At 38.3% G+C, this 21118-nt stretch overlaps 1 protein-coding gene across 3 annotated transcripts; it reads right to left on the bottom strand.

Moving 5' to 3' along the window:
* Positions 1–344: 344 nt before the first annotated feature.
* Positions 345–21115, bottom strand: msh4 (mutS homolog 4). 3 transcript variants are annotated; one of them, XM_079832948.1, is made up of 25 exons: positions 20581–21115; positions 20379–20466; positions 18307–18397; positions 18022–18107; positions 16645–16735; positions 15263–15406; positions 14958–15136; positions 14163–14273; positions 13936–14051; positions 13318–13491; positions 11960–12089; positions 11832–11874; positions 11068–11135; positions 9584–9658; positions 9291–9355; positions 8889–9058; positions 8157–8293; positions 5518–5621; positions 5301–5425; positions 4967–5167; positions 4594–4712; positions 4178–4306; positions 3851–4025; positions 762–850; positions 345–657 (listed from the first exon to the last, which is right to left on the bottom strand). In XM_079832948.1, the coding sequence occupies exons 3-25, from the start codon at positions 18377–18379 to the stop codon at positions 469–471; spliced, it is 2793 nt and encodes a 930-aa protein (XP_079689074.1). In that variant the 5' UTR covers positions 18380–18397; positions 20379–20466; positions 20581–21115; the 3' UTR covers positions 345–468. The 3 variants fall into 3 exon arrangements, with proteins under 3 accessions (XP_079689074.1, XP_079689075.1, XP_079689073.1); XM_079832947.1 differs by lacking the exons at positions 20379–20466; positions 20581–21115 and adding exons at positions 18972–19110; positions 19406–20121 and having other exon boundaries at positions 346–657; positions 18307–18512; XM_079832949.1 differs by having other exon boundaries at positions 20379–20782.
* Positions 21116–21118: the final 3 nt, after the last annotated feature.

Below are 21118 nucleotides of genomic sequence, written 5' to 3'. Positions count from 1 at the left end.
CAAATTACAAAAACAAGTTACCACTGCTGTGATGGTAAAAATGTACATCTTTCTTGACTGCCGTTATCAATCTCACTCTATTTTTTTCATAGCCTATTTATCTAATATCTTAGGGCATAATCTACCATAAAACCTTATAGAAATATGTGTGATGTTTTGGCAAACAGGCCCTAGGCTATAACTGAAGTAAAATACATAGTAAATATTATAAGAATTCGCCTATTTAAATCCAACATCCACAAATCCAACAACTCAAAGTCTCATAGACTGCACAGAAGTTCCCCGATTGTGAGACTGAACATTTGTGTTAACAGCATTGAAATAACTCACTTCAGACGTTTGTTTGGTTAACAGTTTATATAATCTTATTTGATTGGTCGTACAAACAAAAAATTATAACAATCTAAATTTAGACTCTAACTCCACGAACACGTTTCCTCAAATATTTCTACCCCACCATCCCATTCCTCACTCCTCTATCTCTGCCGACTCTGTGGCATTTTGAATTTCGGCCTCGTATTGCTTTTTCAAGCCCTTCAGGTAGTGGCGCAGACTCTCTGGGTCCAACCGCGAGTTACGGGCCGTCTGCAGTAGTCTGGTGGCTAGACGATAGTTGGCCCTCTGTTTGACAGTGGCAGGGTCACTATGATGCTGGGCCTGTGGACAAGACAATGGAGATATAGGGTAACTAACTCTAATATATACTCATAAGTATATGATTTTCTCCTGTACCTCTAGAATATATTATAGTCATAACATACCCACAGCTTTTGGCTGATTTTAGCAGAGATAGTTTTGGCCTCCTGAATAATGTCTGGTGGTAAACTGGTCATCTCTGCCGCTGTTATACCTAAACAAACAGCAAACAATTGCTACAAACCAATTCGGCCACTTATACTATGCCCTAAAAGCATGGGCATCGGAACCATTGTATGAGGGTGGGACAAGACCCACCCACTTTTTAAAACCAATGATATTGGACCCACTCACTTTTACCATCTCTGTGCACGTCTGTTCACGACCCATTACACTTTATTATTAAACACACATTAGATGCTTTATTTCCACTTTTCGAATGTTTGCTTCATTTTTATTGAAAATAAATGCCTTTCCGATCTGATGACAAAAGGGAGTAGAGCGAGTTCGACATAAGGCAGATTCGAACCTAGATCGATTTGTGTCACAACTTTCTAGCATGTGCCTTGCCCCTACACTACAGCCACCTTAAATAATTTGGTGTCTTTTGTAATTTTGTCTGTCACAACCAGACGTTTAGTAAACAAGTCATCTACTCCAGTAAAAATGTTCACAGCTCTGTCGCTTAGTTACGTGCATCCTGTCACCATTTAAACTGCCCTGTCAATCATCTTGTCACAGTTAAAATCCTCCACGTTCAATTTAATTTAATTTCCTATCATACTGGAGAGATATATAGTAGCACGTTGATCTGCCAGTCGTGGGTCTTTCATGCGGAGACTCCTCATGTGTTTGCATAATGATGCAATTAAAAGTTAATGACGCAAGTTCACAATGCTGTTGCAGATGAAATATTTTGTGGATAACATTAAAGAAATATCTTTTAGTCAGGTTAGATACTGATTATTAATCACTCAAACCACTTTATCTAAACCTCTCTACTTAACTGATGGTCTTGCACATCCGCTATGTTTGTAGTTTTTAACACTTTTTATTTGTGTTTGTAGTTCTAATCAAATCCTCGTCCAAAGCACAATGGGTTGCAGGCAATATTAGCCATTAGAGTGTGCACGGATCTGCACTTCGGATTCTAACCGGAAAGAGTAGACCATCCGAGTATCTTTGGGTTACTCATTTCAAAATATACTACGATTAGGAACACACTAGAGTTTAGATTCCCTGCCCGAGCCCGAACTTGACCCGAACCCGAGATTTCCCGGCACTATCCTCGGGCCGGGCCCTTGATCGTTTGTGTTTTTTTTAATCATTACTTTATTAGCCTAATTGGGTGGACAGAAAGCTATGCCATAATCAGAAATAATATATATTTTTAGCAAAGTAATACTACAACTAAGAAACAAATGTGTACAAAGTTGCACAAGTCAGGATTAGTCTAAAAATGCGTGTTAAACTCACAGCACACGCAGTGATGAAGCGCAGCATTCAGAAACGCTCTGAGACGCCAGTCATGAGCTGCTCACGTTAACACTGCACATTGCTTAAAGGGTTAGTTCACCCAAAAATGAAAATTCTGTCATTAATTACTTACCCTCATGTCGTTCGACACCCGTCAGACCTCCGTTCATCTTCGGAACACAAATGAAGATATTTTAGTTGAAATCTGATGGCTCTGAAAGGCCTCCATTGGCACAATGGCACTTTACACTCTCAGACCCTTAAAAGGTACTAAAGACGTCGTTACAAAGTCCATCTCACTACAGTGGTTCTACAATAACTTTATGGAGTGACGAGAATAGTTTTTGTGCGCAAAAAAACCCTAAATAACGACTTATATAGTGATGACGATTTCAAAACACGGCATCATGAAGCTTCGAAGCGTCATGAATCAGTGGGTCGAATCAGCAGTTTGGATCGCCAAATTTCAGCAGTTTGACACGCGATCAGAATCATGATTCAACTCACTGATTTATAACGCTTCGAAGCTTCATGATTCTCTATATGAAGAAAAACTATTCTCGTCACTCCATAAAGTTATTGTAGAACCACTGTAGTGAGATGGACTTTGTAACGACGTCTTTAGTACCTTTTAAGGGTCTTGAGAGTGAACCGTGCATTAGGTCAATGGAGGCCTTTCAGAGCCATCAGATTTCAACTAAAATATCTTCATTTGTGTTCCGAAGTTGAACGGAGGTCTAACGGGTGTCCAACGACATGAGGGTAAGTAATTAATGACAGAATTTTCATTTTTGGGTAAACTAACCCTTTAACTAGTCTATTTCTTTTCTTAACTAGAAGTGAAAGAAAAGTGGACATTTCAAGCTTTCTATACACATATTTCTCATGTCTGTGAGGCAAGTAGCCTTCTGAGTTTCGTTTATATATGAGACGCACTCCAGCTCATGTGCAATGGATGTGATCGCTCCCGCGCGACTTCAACTCACCCTTATAATCTGCTATTACTCTATTTGCTTGTTATTTATTAAATCCAAGCAATTGGCTGACGAAACCTTGATTAAAATTAAGATACAATTTATACTAAACGAAATTCATTTTAAAGAAGGGCTTCATACAAAACAAAACTTAATATTAAACAAAATATAATAACCACCAAAATCATTTCTGACCCACTCGCATCTTTGCACTTTTCATAATCAGATGAAATTTAAAAATAACATTATAATATTTAAACATAAATATTAAACAAAATACATTGTTTAATGGCTACAACAAGTAGGCCTATAGTAGTGAACTGTACAGATGCATGTCATGTCTGAGCGGGATTTGAGGGAGCGTTGTTTTACCAGTGAGCGGTTCATGAGCGCGCGCCTGCATAGAGCGGATTATTGAGCTGAGCTTCACACCCGTCCGCTCTGCTCATTACAGGCTTGTTCTCAGAAAGCCCACGTATTAAAAAATGGTTGGGTTTAAATCGGGCTCGGGCTCATAATTACAGTTAATGTGTCGGGCCGGGCCTGGTTTCGGACACAACGTGCACGGGCTCGTGTAGGGTCGGGCTTGATTTTATTGAGCCCGATCTATGCTCTAGAACACACTTATTCTAAATTCGAATACTATTTAAGATGGATAGTATGTGAATTGGAACGCAGCAAATGTAACTTATATAATACTACACAACCATGCAATAAATTGCCATAGAATAGAATAGTTTAGGAAAAGCTTGGTCTTAACCCACCATAGTTGCGCTCCTCTGACTGTCCTTGGCTGAGCTGGTATGTGTAGACCACCTTTTCTGCTCTGCCATCTCCTGCGCGGACGTGCTGAACCTGCATGTGCTGGTTCTCCACGTTGGGGTAGAGAGTTTTCAACTGGCACAGTTCAAGAAAGTGCGTGGCAAAGAGCGTGAAGGCCTACAGAACAAGTTTTGTTAGCCACTTACAGAAATACTGTGAGTAGACCAATGTTAGAATAACCGGTATGTTTGGTATATATGAATATTTATTTGTTTTCTAAATGCATCTTCATTGTATCAAATATACTCTTAATAAAATAAAAACAACACCTTAGTATTGATGAGGAATTCACAGATACTGTGGCAGATACCAATGCCTTCCTCTGGACTGGTGCCTCGGCCCAGCTCATCAATAATGATAAGTGACTTGTCGCTTACATTGTGGATAATGTAAGACACCTAGGAGTGCAGTTAAGTATTTAAATGAGAAAATGCTTTTTTAATAACATGTGAGACTAGCTTCAGACCTATCTGTATACAGTATGTCTCTAATCTATATAAAAGTAAATAGCTATTTATTGATACATCCCAAGACCATGTGTAGTAGAAAATTACATGGAAATATCAGAATGAACACAAAAATACACATAAATAGATATTTAAAGACTTGATACTATACTTTTAGGTTTCATTGATGAAATATCAATAAACAGTTCCTGTATCTAACCATTTCTTCCACAATTTACCTCTTTCATCTCCACCATAAATGTGGAAGAGTTGGTCTCAAAGTCATCGTCTACTCCTATTCTGGTGAATATCTGATCTGCAATGCGAACAGAAGCGTACTCCGCGGGCAGAAAGGATCCTGGGCAAAGAAGACATTCTGAATAAGGTTGTTTTGATCCCACAGGACTAGGAGACAGCTGGTGATAAATCATACAAATTAATCCATTATCCTAGAACCTACCCCAAACCTGCTTATCATTACCCACACAGACTTACTCTATATTAGTGGTGTTTGCGAGTATGGGAATTATAGAGTGATCTAGTGACCAAAAGAGTTGTAAACAAGTAACAAACACATCTTATTTTTTTTTATATAATAGCAACTCTGTGTACCTATCTGAGCCATTATCTGGCAAAGGGCCGCCTGTTTAAGGTAGGTGGACTTGCCACTCATGTTGGGGCCTGTTAAGATCACAAAATTGCTTCCCTCAGAGATGTAGATGTTGTTGGAGATGGGTTGTTGCCCAGAAATGCGTTCCAGGATTGGGTGGCGACCCTGCTTTATTGCCAATGTATCAGTGAACTCAGGACGCACTGAAGGAAACAAATACTTAATTTATTAAGTAATAAAAGAAAAATCTATGCTATCAGTATATAAGAAAAGGAAAAATGAATGTGCTTGCATAAATGTAATCTACATTACGCCTATATGGCGCTTAAACATTACCGTAGTCTGAGACAGTACAGGCGTGAGCCAAAGAGAGCAGCATGTCCAGCATTGACACGGCATCAGACAGTTTGTACAGGCAATGGATGTGTTCATAGACCTCACTCAGTAACCTGGACACAACCCTGCAATGCACATAAAGACCATCTGTAACTAAAATGATACATTTTTGTCATTCTTGCACTAGTCATCTTACTGTAAGCTACCATATACTCACACATAAGACATGTGAAAAATGTCTTTCAAAGCCTCCTCGCAGTGGTCATTCATTTTCATGAGGTCTACAGTGGTGAACCCGTAATTGTTCTTCTGTCTGGTCACCTATAATGTTGAGGTTAAGCCCATTAGCACTTGCTATTCAACACTATAACCCTGTAAAGCTTGACATATGAAATAATAGTCTGAAAAATATAATTCATTGAAATACATACACCGATCAAGCATAACGTTAGCATTGTGTAGGTCCCCCTTTTGCCTTTTGACCCAGTCGTCTAGCCATCACAATTTGGCCCTTGTCAAACTTGCTCAAATCCTTACGCTTGCCCATTTTCCTGCTTCTAACACAACAACTTTGAGGACAAATGTTCACTTGCTGCCTAATATATCCCTCCCACTAATAGGTGCCGTGGCGAAGAGATAATCAGTGTTATTCACTTCAGCTTTCATAATGTTATAATGTTATGCCTAATCGGTGTATAATGTAGTTAAACACGCATGAAGCTAAATAGAAACAAGAGTCTTTAAATAAACATGGAGAATACACAGGAGAATCAGAACAGAAACTACACAATAACACAAACAAGGCAGAACAAAGAACTGAGGAAACTAAATACAGAGGGAGAGTTAATTTACCAGAACCGAAACAGGTGCGGGATTAATCAGAAACTAAGGAAAAGCAAGGAACACAGGAAAAATGGGAGCAGGGAAAACGAAACCAAAACACGATGAAGCTAAACAGACATCAGCCAAGTTTCCATCCACTTTTTTTTTTAAGTGAATGTGTTAAAATAAATTGCGAAGTTTGTCGTCTCCAGCATCTTTCAATCCAATTGGAAAAATAAAATAAAATGGTGTGCGTAATGACGTCATCCCTAAAAAAAATGCATTGTCGCATAAGTTTTTGTTGTATCGCTAAAGAAATTTGCCCTCAAGTCGTTTCCATATATAATTTTGCATATATTGCAAAGAATATGGTATCTTCTGCATCCCAAATGTTTGTAAAATGCAGAGTAATGATACAATTGAAATTCACCAGTGTACTGTTTACTATTTTCGCAAATAATAAGCCTATTACTAAATTAGGAAGTGTTAATCAGAAGATCAAGGCGAAGTGGGATTGCTGATCTGACAGGACCCAACAAAATTTTAGGGTCCATAAAAAAGGTTGGCAGTACAGCATGCAGTCAAGCCAATCACGGTTTGACATGGCCGATAACATATTCAGATCATTCAAACCCAAAAAGTTATTTGTTCTGGTTTCAGTAACATCAAATCAATGTTACTAAAAACATCATATTGCTGCTGATTTTTTTCTTCAGAGACAGATGCATCTTTTATTTGTGTAGGCTATTGCTTAACTAATGCGTCTTAACAATTCTCAAATTCATTTAGAGCTTTTTGGATTTAACCCACTTTATTTTCCTAATTTGTTTGAGATAAATTGTATACATAAAAAGTGTCATGGTTGTGATCTTCATTTGTCAACTAGCCAACTTCAGACCATGAAATCATGATTTTATGACATTCATATTATTTATTCAGATACAGAAATAACGTGTTTTCTACCTTTATTTTTGTCAGCATTGGAAACTCTAACAGCCTTCCTTTGTTTGACAGACGCCCCATTTTTATTTATGACGAGCTGCAGAGATTTTCAAGGCGCTATGGTTTCCTCAAAATATTTTTATATATTATTAAATTGCATACATATTAAAATTATTTATTAACAAGTGTCATATTTTTTTTGTACTTCGTTATAAAGACTAAGTAGACTTGAACATCAAGCAATATTCAGAATTGTCTGATTACATTTTATTAGATTGTAGATTGAAAAGAATGCTTAGTAAAAGGCTTATTATTTTTAAAATGGGAGCAACAACCGCCTATTCCGAATTTATACAATGTAAAAAAAAATATATATATAATAGATTTAGGGCCCTATTTTAACAATCTGAGCACATGGTCTGAAGCGCATGGCACAGGTGCACTTAGGGTGTGTCCGAATCCAGGCGCATGATCTAAGAGGCCCAGAGTGTACGCGCGTTGTGCACCCACATATAGGCGCATAATTACTAACGCACCTTTTAAATAACACAAAAAATACTGCGCCATTGACTTTAGACCAGGTTTTTGTTGGTCAATGGCGTTGGTCAATTGTCGTTTTTAGTTGCTTCAAAATAGCAACATGCCAACAATGCGCCTGAACACACCTCGTTTTCAGATCAGCACGCCCATGGGTGAACAGATGGGCGCGAGTTCATTTACTATTTAAACAATGTGGCGCTGGACGTGAAAATGAAAACTGCGTCGGGCTGAAACTAGCAAAAAACACTTGCGTCGCGCTTGCCGTTGCATTGCGCTGGGTATATGATAGGGCCCTGAATGCACCTTTGAACTACAGAGAAATGGTTCTTTAACGGGTGCAACACCACAATCGCGGACGCTGTATAGGCTAATTCTGTCATGTGACACCACATTTATTTGTGTTAAAGCCCTTTTTTTTTAGACATAAGTGTTTTCAAATTAGTTTTTTTTGTTTCCAAATGTTTCCTTACATTTATAGTATCGACCTAGAATCTATGCACTAAAGTTAAACAGAAAAAGATTGAGTCGACATTTGCAAAATCTTTCGCTCACTTTGATGAACTCCTCTGGTAACTTCCCCCCAGGTACGACCCCACCCTCCAGCCTCATTTGAATGAAGAAGCCACGTGTGTTGCTGAAACTTGTCCGGAGGGGTAGGCTGTACTTCTCTCCAAGCTGAGTCACCAGTCCTGATCAGCAACAACACAATACATCAAAAATGCTCATGTTGATGACAAACATATAAACAGGATGGAATGTGGAAAGATCTGATTAATCACAAACTCTAAGGACTGCATTTCATTTGAACATATGCACACATGACCAGATACATTTACAATTTAGAATTCAGAAACGTTTTATTAAATTATGAATTTAATGAACATTATGGCCCGGTTTCACAGACAGGGCTTAGACTAAGCCAGGATTAGGCCTTAGTTCAATTAGGATATTTAAGTAACTTTTATAAACGTGCCCAAGAAAAAAACATTACTGGTGTGCATCTTGAGACAAAACAATGCCACTGACATATTTTAAGATTTGTCAGTGCAAGATTCTTTCAGTTAAAATAGCTCAAACATGCATTTTTGTCTAGGATTAACTTAAGCATTGTCTGTGAAACCGGGGGTATGAGTTTACCTCAGGAACTAAAATTTAATTATAACATTTTATGTATTGAGCGGTAATTTAACATTTTGCCGGTGTGGTTAGTGCAGATGAATTAGGAATTCACAGTAACCTACATTATCCATCCTTTTCATAGTCCACTGAAGTTAAGGAGCTCACCTGCTATGTCATCTACCACCTCTGTGTAGGCTCGTCGTGCAATATCTAAGAATTCGCTGACGTTGGGCCGCACAGCATAGCACTTCTGTGTGCGCATGGTCAAACTGCCTTTCATATAGCTGGTGTCATCATTAATCAGTGATTTGATCTGATCCAGAATGCTGTTAAACCTAATCCAACACAAATGAGAAACAGTAAAGATAAAATAGTAAAACCTGATGGGCTGCATACTAGAACTAAACCATCAAATGCACATATGAAAGTGCTGATTGAACTCTGCACACATACATGGGACTCTTTGTTCCCTCCCGTGTTATGGCTGTATGCACAACACATCATCTAATCAAACTCATCTTTCTTGTTTAACTAAAATGGTCATCATCACAACATAAAACGTGTTACCTGCTGTCTTCAAGTGAGGTACAATATGCTTCCAACAAGGATGTTTTGGAATGTTGCAGCATTGCCTAATCAGGGAGAAACGTATTTGCTTACATTTACATCCTTACTTACACTGACCAAAATATTAAAGGTCAATTTGGATATAATGTTGACTTAAAACTGAGGTGAGATGGCAACTGCTCTTATTGGTAGATGAAAGCATAAACAGTTTATTTAAAATGCTTTGCAGACTCTGTACAGTCCTTTTAATGATTTTGTGTCTGACAGTATTTTTTAACAAATGCCCAAGTTACCTTCAGTGATGGGACCAGCTCTAGAATGTGCTTTAGCTTAATTATTTGCGTTATTTTTGCTTCAGCCATCGGTACCTACATGGAAAAACATAAAAAAGATTATCTTCAATAATTCTTGTACAGAGTAACTGCTAAACTATTGAGGGTCACTAATTCAAACAATGATGCTTTAAAAGTCATTTTGAAGATGAAAAGCTTAAAGGGGCTATATGCAACTTTTCCCCCAAAATAAACGTAACAATAGCCTTTTTATTTTACCATTTACCACAAACAACTCCTGATGAGCATACTGACACCTTGTCCGCTCACAGTGGGTGCACCTATAAGCCTGTATCCTATTTTTGCTATTTTCTGTCGGGTCTGATTTTTCCCGCGCTGTCTGCGGATGTGACGTCACCACCGCTGCGAGAGCGAGCAGAAAATAAGAGCAGTTCTGTTTTTTGGCCACAGGTTTAAATTTCAGAAAAACGCATATAGCCCCTTTAAATGTATATGCCAAATGTCTCTCTGGCTAAAGGATGTAGTCTATAATTTACAGAACTGTGCCTGCTACTTAACTATAATGTAAAAATTGGTAAACTGCAATTGTTCAATCTTAAAGAGGTACTTTCACCTGATTTATCTCATAAAAATAGTTTTATTGGTATAAATTAATGTATTTAGGTTGATTGGTTAAATCTTATTTTTGACTTGAATAAACCAATTAACTCATTCCCGCCAGCTTTTTATTTTTAAGTTGCCAGCCACCGCCAGCGTTTTTGATAATTAATTTTTTTTTTTTTTTAAATGTCATGCCCCCAGAATATTTTATTGTAAGCATATCTGAACAATTACAATATATCTAAAGAAAGAACAAACCCTCTGCTTTTAAATAAAAAAAAAAAAGAAAAGAAAAAAACACAATACAAACACTTGAATATGGGTAAGTTTCATAAAAAAGCAAAATTTTGAGCAAAAACCTGAGAAAATCATGTTTTTGTCAAAGACTACGTTTGGAGCGGATTCACAACGATGATCAAAACACAGATGGAGTAATGATGGAATGATATGCTTTCACAGTTCTATAGCTCGTCCTGGGTCGGCATTTCATTCAGTAACATTAGGCAGTTTGGATTTATATGCTGTTTAATGTTGGAGATCGTGTTATTTTATATATGCATATGATTACATATATTGCCTGTGTTTTGATCCGGAGATTCTGTACTTGTTCAGAAGATGTGTAATAGTGCACCCTATCATATAACAGTGAAAACACAGAAAATTCTGTGTTTAGCGGGGAAAGAGTTAATTTAAATGTTACCCTTAACAGGTTACTTTTTTTCAGTGTAGACCTGTGGACCGTGTAAAATGTTCTCACCAATGATAAATATAAATTAAGATACATTTTTTAAATTAGCAAAATCTCAATTACCCACCACATCGCTGTCATAAGAAAGCAACATCTTTAAGGTCAATACTCTGGAAAATGTGTTTCCTATGCCTACCGTCTCTTGCTTTGGGACCTGAACAAGAGCAGACAGCAGCTCATCTATATCCAGGAAGTGTGCAATGGCTGTGAATAAAAGCACAAAATCAATAATGTCAGGCCATGGAGTGGTGCCAGCCAAACATTTAGGCATCTGGTTAACATTAATACATTACGATTGTGGGTGCAATTCTAGGTAGGTGTGATCCAGGAACTTAAGAGCTATTGAGATCACCAACAAATAGTTTGATAACAAGTAAGGCCTGTTTCACACTGCGCACATAAGCAGCAAGTAAGCAGTGCTTATTTATTCTGGCACCCATGTTAACAGTTTATAGTATACGCTGTAAAGCTTTGGTACGGAACCTGTTTTTATTGTGCGTTTTGTTTTGTTGGTTTTTTGAGTCAATAGTCAATACTCTAAAAAGCGTTTAGAGTTTGGGTTCTGATCTGTGTAATTAGGCTAATACCTCCTCATGTAAATTAGATTTCATGATGATCAAGTTGATTTGCCATAATTCTCAGTGGGCCACTCCTGATAACCATGGTTGAATACAGTGACCTAGAACTTTTTTTTTCTGTATTGCTCTGTTACACATTAGAAAAGAAGTGCAAAAATAAGCCTGCTGTTGCAAACCACTTACATGCTGCTTACACGTGTGGTGCAATACAGATCTAATAAACATATAATCATACTAAATTGCAGCTTCAAATGGTAAAACCCAGTAGAAAAACAGCCTGAGACTAAGTCTCTAAAACTGACACATATAATGTAGTATTTACCATTTTTCAGACCAAAGAAGAGCTCTTCATTCTGCAACAGCTCCTGGAAACGAATCAAAGAGATGATTATTCAATTAATGACAGAACAACCGAGTGAAAAAAAAAACATACAGATAACAGGTGATCACCTCTATGGTATCCAAACGTGAGTTGATAGTGACCACATCCAGCAGCGGCTCAAGAATATTGGAGCGTAACCGCCTCTCACCACCGGCAGTCTTAGTGTAGTTTAAGACCCCAAACAGAGTGTGCGCACTTCTGCAACAGCATACGGTTACTGACATACAAGTCGGCATGAAACAGAAGTTTTTATAGCCTTTTTTTCCTTATTACGACATATATCTGAGTGAAATGGCAAGAAAAATGTAGGACAGGACTTTTGTCCATTAGGAATTGATTGGATGGTTGTGGTTTGCTATAGCTGTGATCTCATGTGAGTGACAGGTTGTCCCGCCCTCACGCCAGTAGACAGATCAGAGGGCCCTGTTTACACCTGGTATTAAGATGCATTTTAGTTGATCGGATTACAAATGGACGATGTTAAATACAGGTGTAAATGGTGATGGTGTCTAAAATGCTTTGAGCTTGTCCACTTTCGACCACTTCCAGAGGTAGTCGAAAACACATTCGACCGGATTGCTTTCCTAGTGTAAACGACAAACAGCCACAAAAGACCGTCTACTCTCCGCCTACTGACCTAATGCGTAAACATTATGGGAATCGCACTAGTCAGATGGGATTTCACTTTTTCAGCTGAAGACACAAGTTTGGTTTGAAGGCAAAAAACGTACCAAGCACAATGTTCTCTCACCATTCCTGATTTATAACACACACTCACAGTGTTCGACTGGTCTTGCGGCTCTCAGAGCAGAAACAAAAGCTGCTGCTCTCCGTATGTTTTTCCAGTTGTATTCATATGTATATTGCACAAGATTATTTTGTCCATTAGATCGAAAGATCTGAAAAAGCACATACATTTACCCACACATAGACCCTCCCCTTGAAGAAATCAGGACAGAAGTGGTTGAAAGTCGACAAAAGAAATGGATTAAAATACCAGGTGTAAACAGGTTTGTGTCTCCCTCATCTAGGCCTACATGTGATCCTGTCGACCAAAGCACATCTTAATACCAGATGTAAACAGGGCAGAGGAGAGATGTCGTTGCAGGAGGGAGGGGAAGTTATTTTGATTAAAGATTATTGAGGGCACATTAATTAAAAAAAGAACGGTGTGCACAAAGTTTAGGCAAAGCTTTAAAAGCAGAAAAAGGAACTGTCACGTCTGTCACACCCAAATGAAATCTGTGTGCTTTTTTACATTCTTTGGTGTGTGTTTAAATAGATAAACTGTGTGAAATGTGTAGATCTTTGTGGATGACAGGTGTTCAAATTCTATAGAAATCTGTGGAATTTCTGTAATAGAGTGTCTGTAGAGGTCAACCTAAAACTGAAGAAAAGTAATGCTCTGTGTCTTTCATTTACTAACCTGTGATCTCTGTGGTTCACTACTAGTTCCAAGTTGCTGGCTGATATCGCATCAATCATGGCTGTCTGCTCACTGCCAGTGAAGACCACTTTCAGTGACTTAGGAGCATATATTGAGTTCTGAACAAACTCGAAGTATTTTAGTAGGGCAGATGCAGATGCCAGGCAGTAGTATCTACAGACAGACATTTTTTATTTGATATTGTTCATTGTTCATGTTCATCATATATTATATATCTTACATCAGGGGTGCAAAACTCAGTTCCTTGAGGGCCACAGCCCTGCAGAGTTTAGCTTCAACAATAAAATATACACACCTGATCCAGCTAATCAAGTCCTTCAGGCTTATTTGAAAACTACAGGTATGCGTGTTGGATTAGGGTTGGAACTAAACTCTGCAGGGCTGTGGCCCTCAAGCAACTGAGTTTGGCACCCCTGTCTTACATTATGTTAATTATTGTATTTATAGAAAAACATTCATATCGCTCTTCTGAAATGGAACTGAAACAGGCAAACAATTCCCACTGTCACAGTAAAAGGTCACCTCTGAGATAATGTCTATCTTGAGTTCCCTGGAAATGCATAAAATCCAAGTTTATCATAAAGATGGAGGGCTTACTTGGTTTGCACCTCCATCAGTACAGTGCTGAACTCCGGGACACAGAGCTGCTGTACGTACTCCAGGCCCTTCTTCTCATTGAAGTACTTCCTCAGAATGGCGGTGAATTTGACTGACTGCACAGGTAAAAAAAAAGGAAATATTCTGCACTCAGTTAAATAAGATTCTAATTATAAAACCAAACCCTGATTTATAGCCGAGATAGAGGCAGTAAGCAAGCATGATACCGGGAAGTTCTCAGTGATGAGGCCATAGAGCTTGGTTCCTTGGCCTTTCACACTGGCAGTATCTGGCATCAGAATCTCCAGAGGCATTAAGGTATGCAGCTTAGTAATGACCTGTAGTAACATTTAAAATCATTTGTGTCAGTTTTACAAAGAGCATAGTCCTCTACTGCATGATATTGTCTCAGGACAAAAAACTCATTATCTTAAGCCGTGTTTTAACTGCAGGAACTAGGGACTTTGGGGTGGTACTCGGTGTGTTTCGACTGCAGGGCCTGGGTCTAAATGAAGTTCCGGGTCAAAAATTCCCCAGTCAAAACATCCCTGCTCGCGAGGCAGTACTTTTTCAAAGTTCACAAACTTTCGGCTGTGGGACTTGGGCGCTAAACATGCTGATTGGTTGAGTTCACGCAGCATTTTATTTCAGCCTAAAAGTCTGTTGCGATGCGTGCAGTAAGAGTTGTTTGCTATTCGAATCAAAAATTAAGTTTAAAAAATACAACAGATGGACCGACGACAAGGTATGGCACTGTGTTGGTAGGAATATGCCAAAAACAACAACAACAACCGCAACATGGAGGGGTTTTTACAATACAAATGTTGTCTTTTTTACAACATGACAATGTGTAGCCACTGCGCCGGACTACTGCATCTTCCGAGGCAGCGGCAGAAAAGTAGCAGGCTTTATTCTGTGCTATCTTCTCTCCTGTCTCCATTATATTGTAACTTGTTGCTCAACCGACACTTTGTAACACCACAACCTTGTTTCTGCGGTTTGGAGAATTGATGCATCTTTACCTTGGCATAAGTTCCAGTGTCTGCAAACTGGGTGAGCACCAGCTCTGGGCATTTCATGTTTATACTGGCCATGCCAATCTCCCCCCGAGCTAAGCCACGTCCCTCCACCAGAGCCACTATCACAGAGGACGCAGATGCAGATGCAGATGCAGATGCAGGCGCAGATGAAGACGTTGTCACTGTATTAAAAGAGTTGGACAGGGAGTTATCAGTTGATTTAGCACATTCATTCAAAACAAAGGAATTAATCAGGACTTGCGAGACACAAAACTTGAGTGTCAGGTGTGGGTTAGTTAGTTGCGTACTGTCGAGGTCTCTCTGAGGGGTTCGGCCATGGTGTGCAGGTGTGGCCTTCAGATGTGGAGTGCAGGAGCTCGAGGAGTGGACAGATGTACCCACAGATGAGCTGATCCTGTCTGCTCTTCCACTGATATGCATCTGCCATTGAGCTAAGGACAGAGAGTAGGACTATTTAACCGATGAGGGTTTTTCATGCACACATCTTATCTAATGATCAGGACTGCAGATGGTCGATATACATTGGGGCCCAAGAGTCTGAAGGCGCCTTTCCACTGCACACAACAAACCCCATCTGATGGACCGGAGGGTTTACTATGAGGCGACAACATCGTATGTAACACGCTGTATGTGAATGTGATGTATTCCAATCAAAACACTTAAAGGGGAACTTCAGCGCTGGCAAGATGAATGAGTATTCAAACTGGATCATTTATGTAGTAGAAATGTGAAATTATTTTTGAATTTGGTGCCTTCTAGACTGAGAAAAGACAGAAAATGTATTTTTGTCTCATGTGGATGAAAGACAACAATTCCCAGAATGCACTTGCTTCGCTGCCCTTTGAGGCCACTCCCAAAGCCACGGCTACTGGTTATCACTTGCCCACCATGACACCGTCCCCACCGTCGTTTTGATTTTCATACTAATACAATCATTTCGTTCAGTTAGAGAACAGACACTACAATTAAAAACTGAACGTGTCTTTTCAATAAAGTGTGAGTGAGCCGAACGAAAGGCACGGCACAGACGCAGCAGGAGTCAGATTTCATTTATCACGAGAGAGCAGAGCTGAGGTAAGCACGGCAGTCGTTCACGGCGCGTGTCCAGTCTGGCGCTTTTTCAGATCATGCCTATGGAAGCTTAACTTTTATAGGAATTCGTTGAAAAGTTGAAACACTCACTTTTTATGAATGCCCGAGCCGAGCGGCCGTGCGCATTTACATTCTGTGAGTGAGATCCCTCCCCTGTGGGCGGATTGATAACATGCGGAACAGCTCCTTCTACTGGCTGTAGTCTCTAGCCAAAAAATCCTCTGATGACACAAAATTACGATATTTGCGTCATCTGAGGGTTTTTTCCAGAAATAAAGGGCATAATTCTCATCTCAGGGGGGACATGAGGGGGAAAAGTACGATAATTTGAATATACTACCAGGTTTCTACTGATACAAAGCTTAATGCTAATCGCTGAAGTAACCCCTTTAAACTTTTTTTCTTTAAATGCATGGTTACTGATAAATAATTTAATTGTTGTTTTCATTAGTTCCCTCCAAAATGATTGGCAGTCATTTGCACTATATGCATAGCTGTTTAGTTTGCATTCATATATGCATGGTGAAAGTTTGCTTTTGCACTCCTTTATTGAAGACTCTGTGTGGGTAAACACTACCTGGAGTGCTGCTGCTCGGCCCGGGCTCAGACCTCGAACCCGGTGTCACCTCTTCAGTGCTGCTGAAGAACATCTGGCTGCTTTCACAGGGCTTTATAACACAACGAAAAAATGTAATTAAAAAAAATTTAAAATACTTTTTTGTTGTTATCATTTAATTATTATACTTTTGTTTTTATCATTTAAATATTATAATTAGCAATTTACTAATTTGCCAATAGTTGCTTTGACATAGGTCAATTTGTCTTATTTTCAGCCGCATGAATAATTGAGACACCAACGCTTCATTGAAGTATTATAGTGCACTGTGACATGGACACAATGTAGATTTTAAACCCAAAAGACAAAAATAGAGAGAAAAACCACAATTAACCAGTTTCCCCCCACAATTAAATCTACCAGATGCTAACATTGTTTTCAATGATGCTCAACACTTTCAACTTTCAAGGTCCAGAAAGGTAATAAAAAACATCATTAAAATAGTCCATGTGACTCCAGTGGCAAATAATGACTTTATTCAACAATCTCTTCAATGACATAATTTTCATTTTTGGGTGAACTAAATTTTTAAAGGGACTTTGCTATAATCCAGATTCCAGGGGTTTTCAAACTTTATGATGCCAAGGACCCCCAAATATGATGAACCTTTATGGGGGACCCCTACCTAAAATCCCTCTATATATTTTTATGTATGAAAAAAACATTGTAAAGTGTTAGATAAATAGTAAGTATGACATTATAAAAACACATTGTTTCCAAACTTAAATTGGCCATACTTAATGTTGGATGTATAAACCTGAAGAACATTTTCAATAAAAAAATATTTGTCTAAGCAACTTTCACAATAAATGTATGAAAGCAGTTTACCTACTGCGTTAAGAAAACTGCCTTACAACCTCTGTGAGCGAGATAAAGGGGACTATAGTGAGAAAAACTCACTAGAAAGATATAAAGCAAACACACTATACAATACAACACAATACAATTCTGGAAAGTATGTATACGGCAAGAAAGGAGAAAAACCGTTAGAATATTCGGTAGACTTTATCCATTTTTGTTTTGTCTTTTTATTCTCTGAAATGTTCTGGGGACCCCTTAGAACCTTCTGGAGGACCCCAGTTTGAAACCCCTGCTATAATCCACCATTTAGAGTTGATTTGCTGTTACGCCATCTAGTGGTTAAATGTAGGTACTCTAACATTCGCCAGTGCATCAAATTCGACTCCATTATGGCAAAATATAATTATTTTACATAAATAGTTAAACATTAAGTACAATAATGAAGTTGTTTATGTTATCTGTAGTGCTTTTACGATAGCGTTTCATTAAGATAATGTCCTGAAGTGGATTTGTTCATAAAAAGTAAAGGCTTCTCACCACTCGGCCATAACTGAAACCGCCAGATGAACCCACAGATGAGCTGATCCTATCTGCTCTTCCACTGACATTCAGCCGCCATGGAGCTAAGGAGAAAGAGTAGGACTATTTAATGGGTTTTTGATGCACATATCTTATCAGATGGTCGATATTCATTGGGGCCCAAGTTATTTGTACTATACATAGCTGTTTATAGTTTGCATTCATATGGTGAAAGTTTGCTTTTGCACTCCTTTATTGGAGAAACTAAAATAAATATTGCCAGTCAATGTGGGTAAACACTACCTGGAGTGCTGCTGCTCGGCCCCGGCTCAGACCCCGAACCCGGTGTCACCTCTTCAGTGCTGCTGAAGAACATCTGGCTGCTTTCACAGGGCTTTATAACACAACGAAAAATAATTACTGTGAAAATAAACCAAATTGACATATGTCAAAGCAACTATCTGCAAATTCGTAAATTTTAAGTATAAACTTAAATTATAACAACAAAACTATAATATTTAAATTATAACAACAAAAAAGTAAAGACGCTGTAGCACCTAACCCAAGCCTAAACTTGACATTAACTGTAAACTTGCCCCTCAAATCTGGTACATCACTTCTTAGGGAATGATCTTCTATTCCACAGATGAATCTAAGATACACCCTATAAATAATCCACCATTAAAATATCACTCAAACATAAACCTGCTATAGTTAATTAGTCTAGCCAAAGACTACAGTCAAATAACTTATGAAAAAGGGACTTTGCTATAATCTACTATTTAGAGTTGATTTGCTGTTGTAGGTACTGTAGGGCTCGACATTAAGCTTGTTCACGTACTTGTCCTTCGGACAAGTAAATCTGTCATTCACTTGTCCGAGTAAAAAATGTGCTTGTCCGCAATAAATAAAAGTAAATAAAATTTATTCTGAAGCAATATTCTCAACATTGTTCAATCAGCTTTGACATATTTAAATCTTCATATTTGTGATATTTTTACCTTTTATAAAGGGCATTTTCCCCCTAATCTTATTAAATATAGGCTATGCTTCAGCTTTCCTTTTATATTCTTAAATTTGATCTATAAATTAAATTAGAAGAAGACACTATTGCCTCTGTTGCCTCTGGCTTGGCGTGCTCAGTTGGGGACACTAAATTTTTCAACTAAACATCGAAATACATCTAAATAATAAACTAAATTAACCATTTAAACTAAATTACTGATCAAATTATTGATCTAAAGCCCACACTGTCACTGTATGATACTTGACATTTTTCCAGAATGGCTATACAGCTGAATAAAATTATGCTGCATTATTTTCCTGTTTAACACTGTAAAGCTGCTTTGAAACAATCTACATTGTTAAAAGCGCTATATAAATAAAGTTGACTTGACTTGACTATAGGGCTGTTACCAATTAAATTAAATAATTTACACCGAAAAATTACAACTGCATTAAATAATGTTATGAGATTGTTTTAAATATTTTTTGAATATACAAATAAGAAAAGTTGGAAAGAATGTTTAAACATGAAACTAAACTGCCAGTAGGTGGCGGCAGGTGACCGTCTGAATGAGCGAGTCATTGAGTCGATTCGTTCAAACGGCTGATTCATTCAAGAATGAGGCAGTCGTTTACGAACAGGTCATTGAATCTTTGATTCAACCGATTCATTCAAACAGTGAATCATTCACTAACACGCTGTCCTGCTGTGATCTTTTGGAACTATTTTCGCTGCTGAAATAGAGCAAAAACACTCAATATTGCATCTAAAATGTAAGTGACTTAATGTTAATAATTGTTTATGGAACTGTCATATGAAATTAGTGTCATTTTCAGTCATGATGTTATTCAGGAAAACAGCACTCTTGGTAATGTGACGTTGCCAGTTGACACTGTATCATATGTTATAAATATAAATAAACTCCACATTTCTACATTTTTACTGCAGTGTGTTAACTGAGTTTATCTGTGTGAGCGGTGCACATTTGTTTTGATTTCTGAGTAAAATTCTCTTTCACTTGCCCCTTCAAAAAATCCACTTGTCCCAGACAAGCGTTGATGTCGAGCCCTGTGTGACATTCGCCAGTGCATCAAATTCGACTCCTTTACCCCTTTATAGCTAAATATAATTATATAAATACAAATAGTTAAACATAACGTGTTGTCTAGTACTGTAATGTTTCATTAAGATTTCTGACGTGGATTTGTAAATAAAAAGTAAAGAATTCTCTATTGGAAACACCTGGTCTTACCTAGAATACACTTTCCATTTATTTTATAATATTCCTACATGTGTTTACTATTATCTTATACAACCATTATTTACACATTCAAGTACTTTATATAGTAAAAAACTACATTTTACTCACCTCCAGAAGCAAAGTAACGTCGTCTGGTTTTAAATTCTCGCGCCTCAACAAGCAGCCGGAACGTTTCCGCAGGAGTCACGTGACGCGACTAGAGTGAGGCGCGATACAATTTGTTAAAGCTTCTGTCCTTTTTTGTGTTCATTTACAAAAAATATATATTGAAAATGTACAACATGAATCCATTTTCCAAATCGTGTCTTACCCTGAATTATTATGGTACACTTATAATAAGTGTTTATATTGGGAGTTTGGGACTATTTCAGACCAGACTGGTAGGAACCATAGATATCCATAAAGGCTAGATGTCTGGTCCGCGCTGCTTGCCAATAGAGGTCGACGTCTGCATAGATATCCATAATAAAGGCCCAAAGCATGATTTCTTAGGATCATTGGATCATTGAGACCCCACGAGGTGAGATCTTGCATGGAGCCCCAGTCCGAGGGAGATTGACAGCCATGTTTAGCTTCTTCCATTTTCTAATGATTGCTCCAACAGTGGACCTTTTTTCACCAAGCTACTTGGCAATTTCCATGTAGCCCTTTCCAGCCTTGTGGAGGTGTACAATTTTGTCTCTAGTGTCTTTGGAAGCTCTTTGGTCTTGGCCATGTTAGTAGTTGGACTCTTACTGATTGTATGGGGTGGACGGGTGTCTTTATGCAGCTAACGACCTCATACAGGTGCATCTAATTTAGGATAATAAATGGAGTGGAGGTGGACATTTTAAAGGCAGACTAACAGG

Source organism: Gobio gobio, assembly GCF_949357685.1.
Source record: "Gobio gobio genome assembly, chromosome: 13".
Classification (NCBI taxonomy): Eukaryota; Metazoa; Chordata; class Actinopteri; order Cypriniformes; family Gobionidae; genus Gobio; species Gobio gobio.
Note: the sequence above shows the minus strand (reverse complement) of the source record. Positions and strands in the feature narration are given on the sequence as shown.

What these genes read in the sequence shown, in the direction of transcription:
- msh4 (XM_079832947.1), bottom strand. Translation starts at nt 18,448, where the DNA reads ATGTCAATTTGGTTTATTTTCACAGTAATTATTTTTCGTTGTGTTATA. An exon ending in CCCTCAGAGAGACCTCGACA is followed by an intron (nt 15,137 to 15,262) that starts GTACGCAACTAA and finishes CTTTTAATACAG; the next exon opens with TGACAACGTCTTCATCTGCG. An exon ending in CTGATGGAGGTGCAAACCAA is followed by an intron (nt 13,492 to 13,935) that starts GTAAGCCCTCCA and finishes GTCTGTCTGTAG; the next exon opens with ATACTACTGCCTGGCATCTG.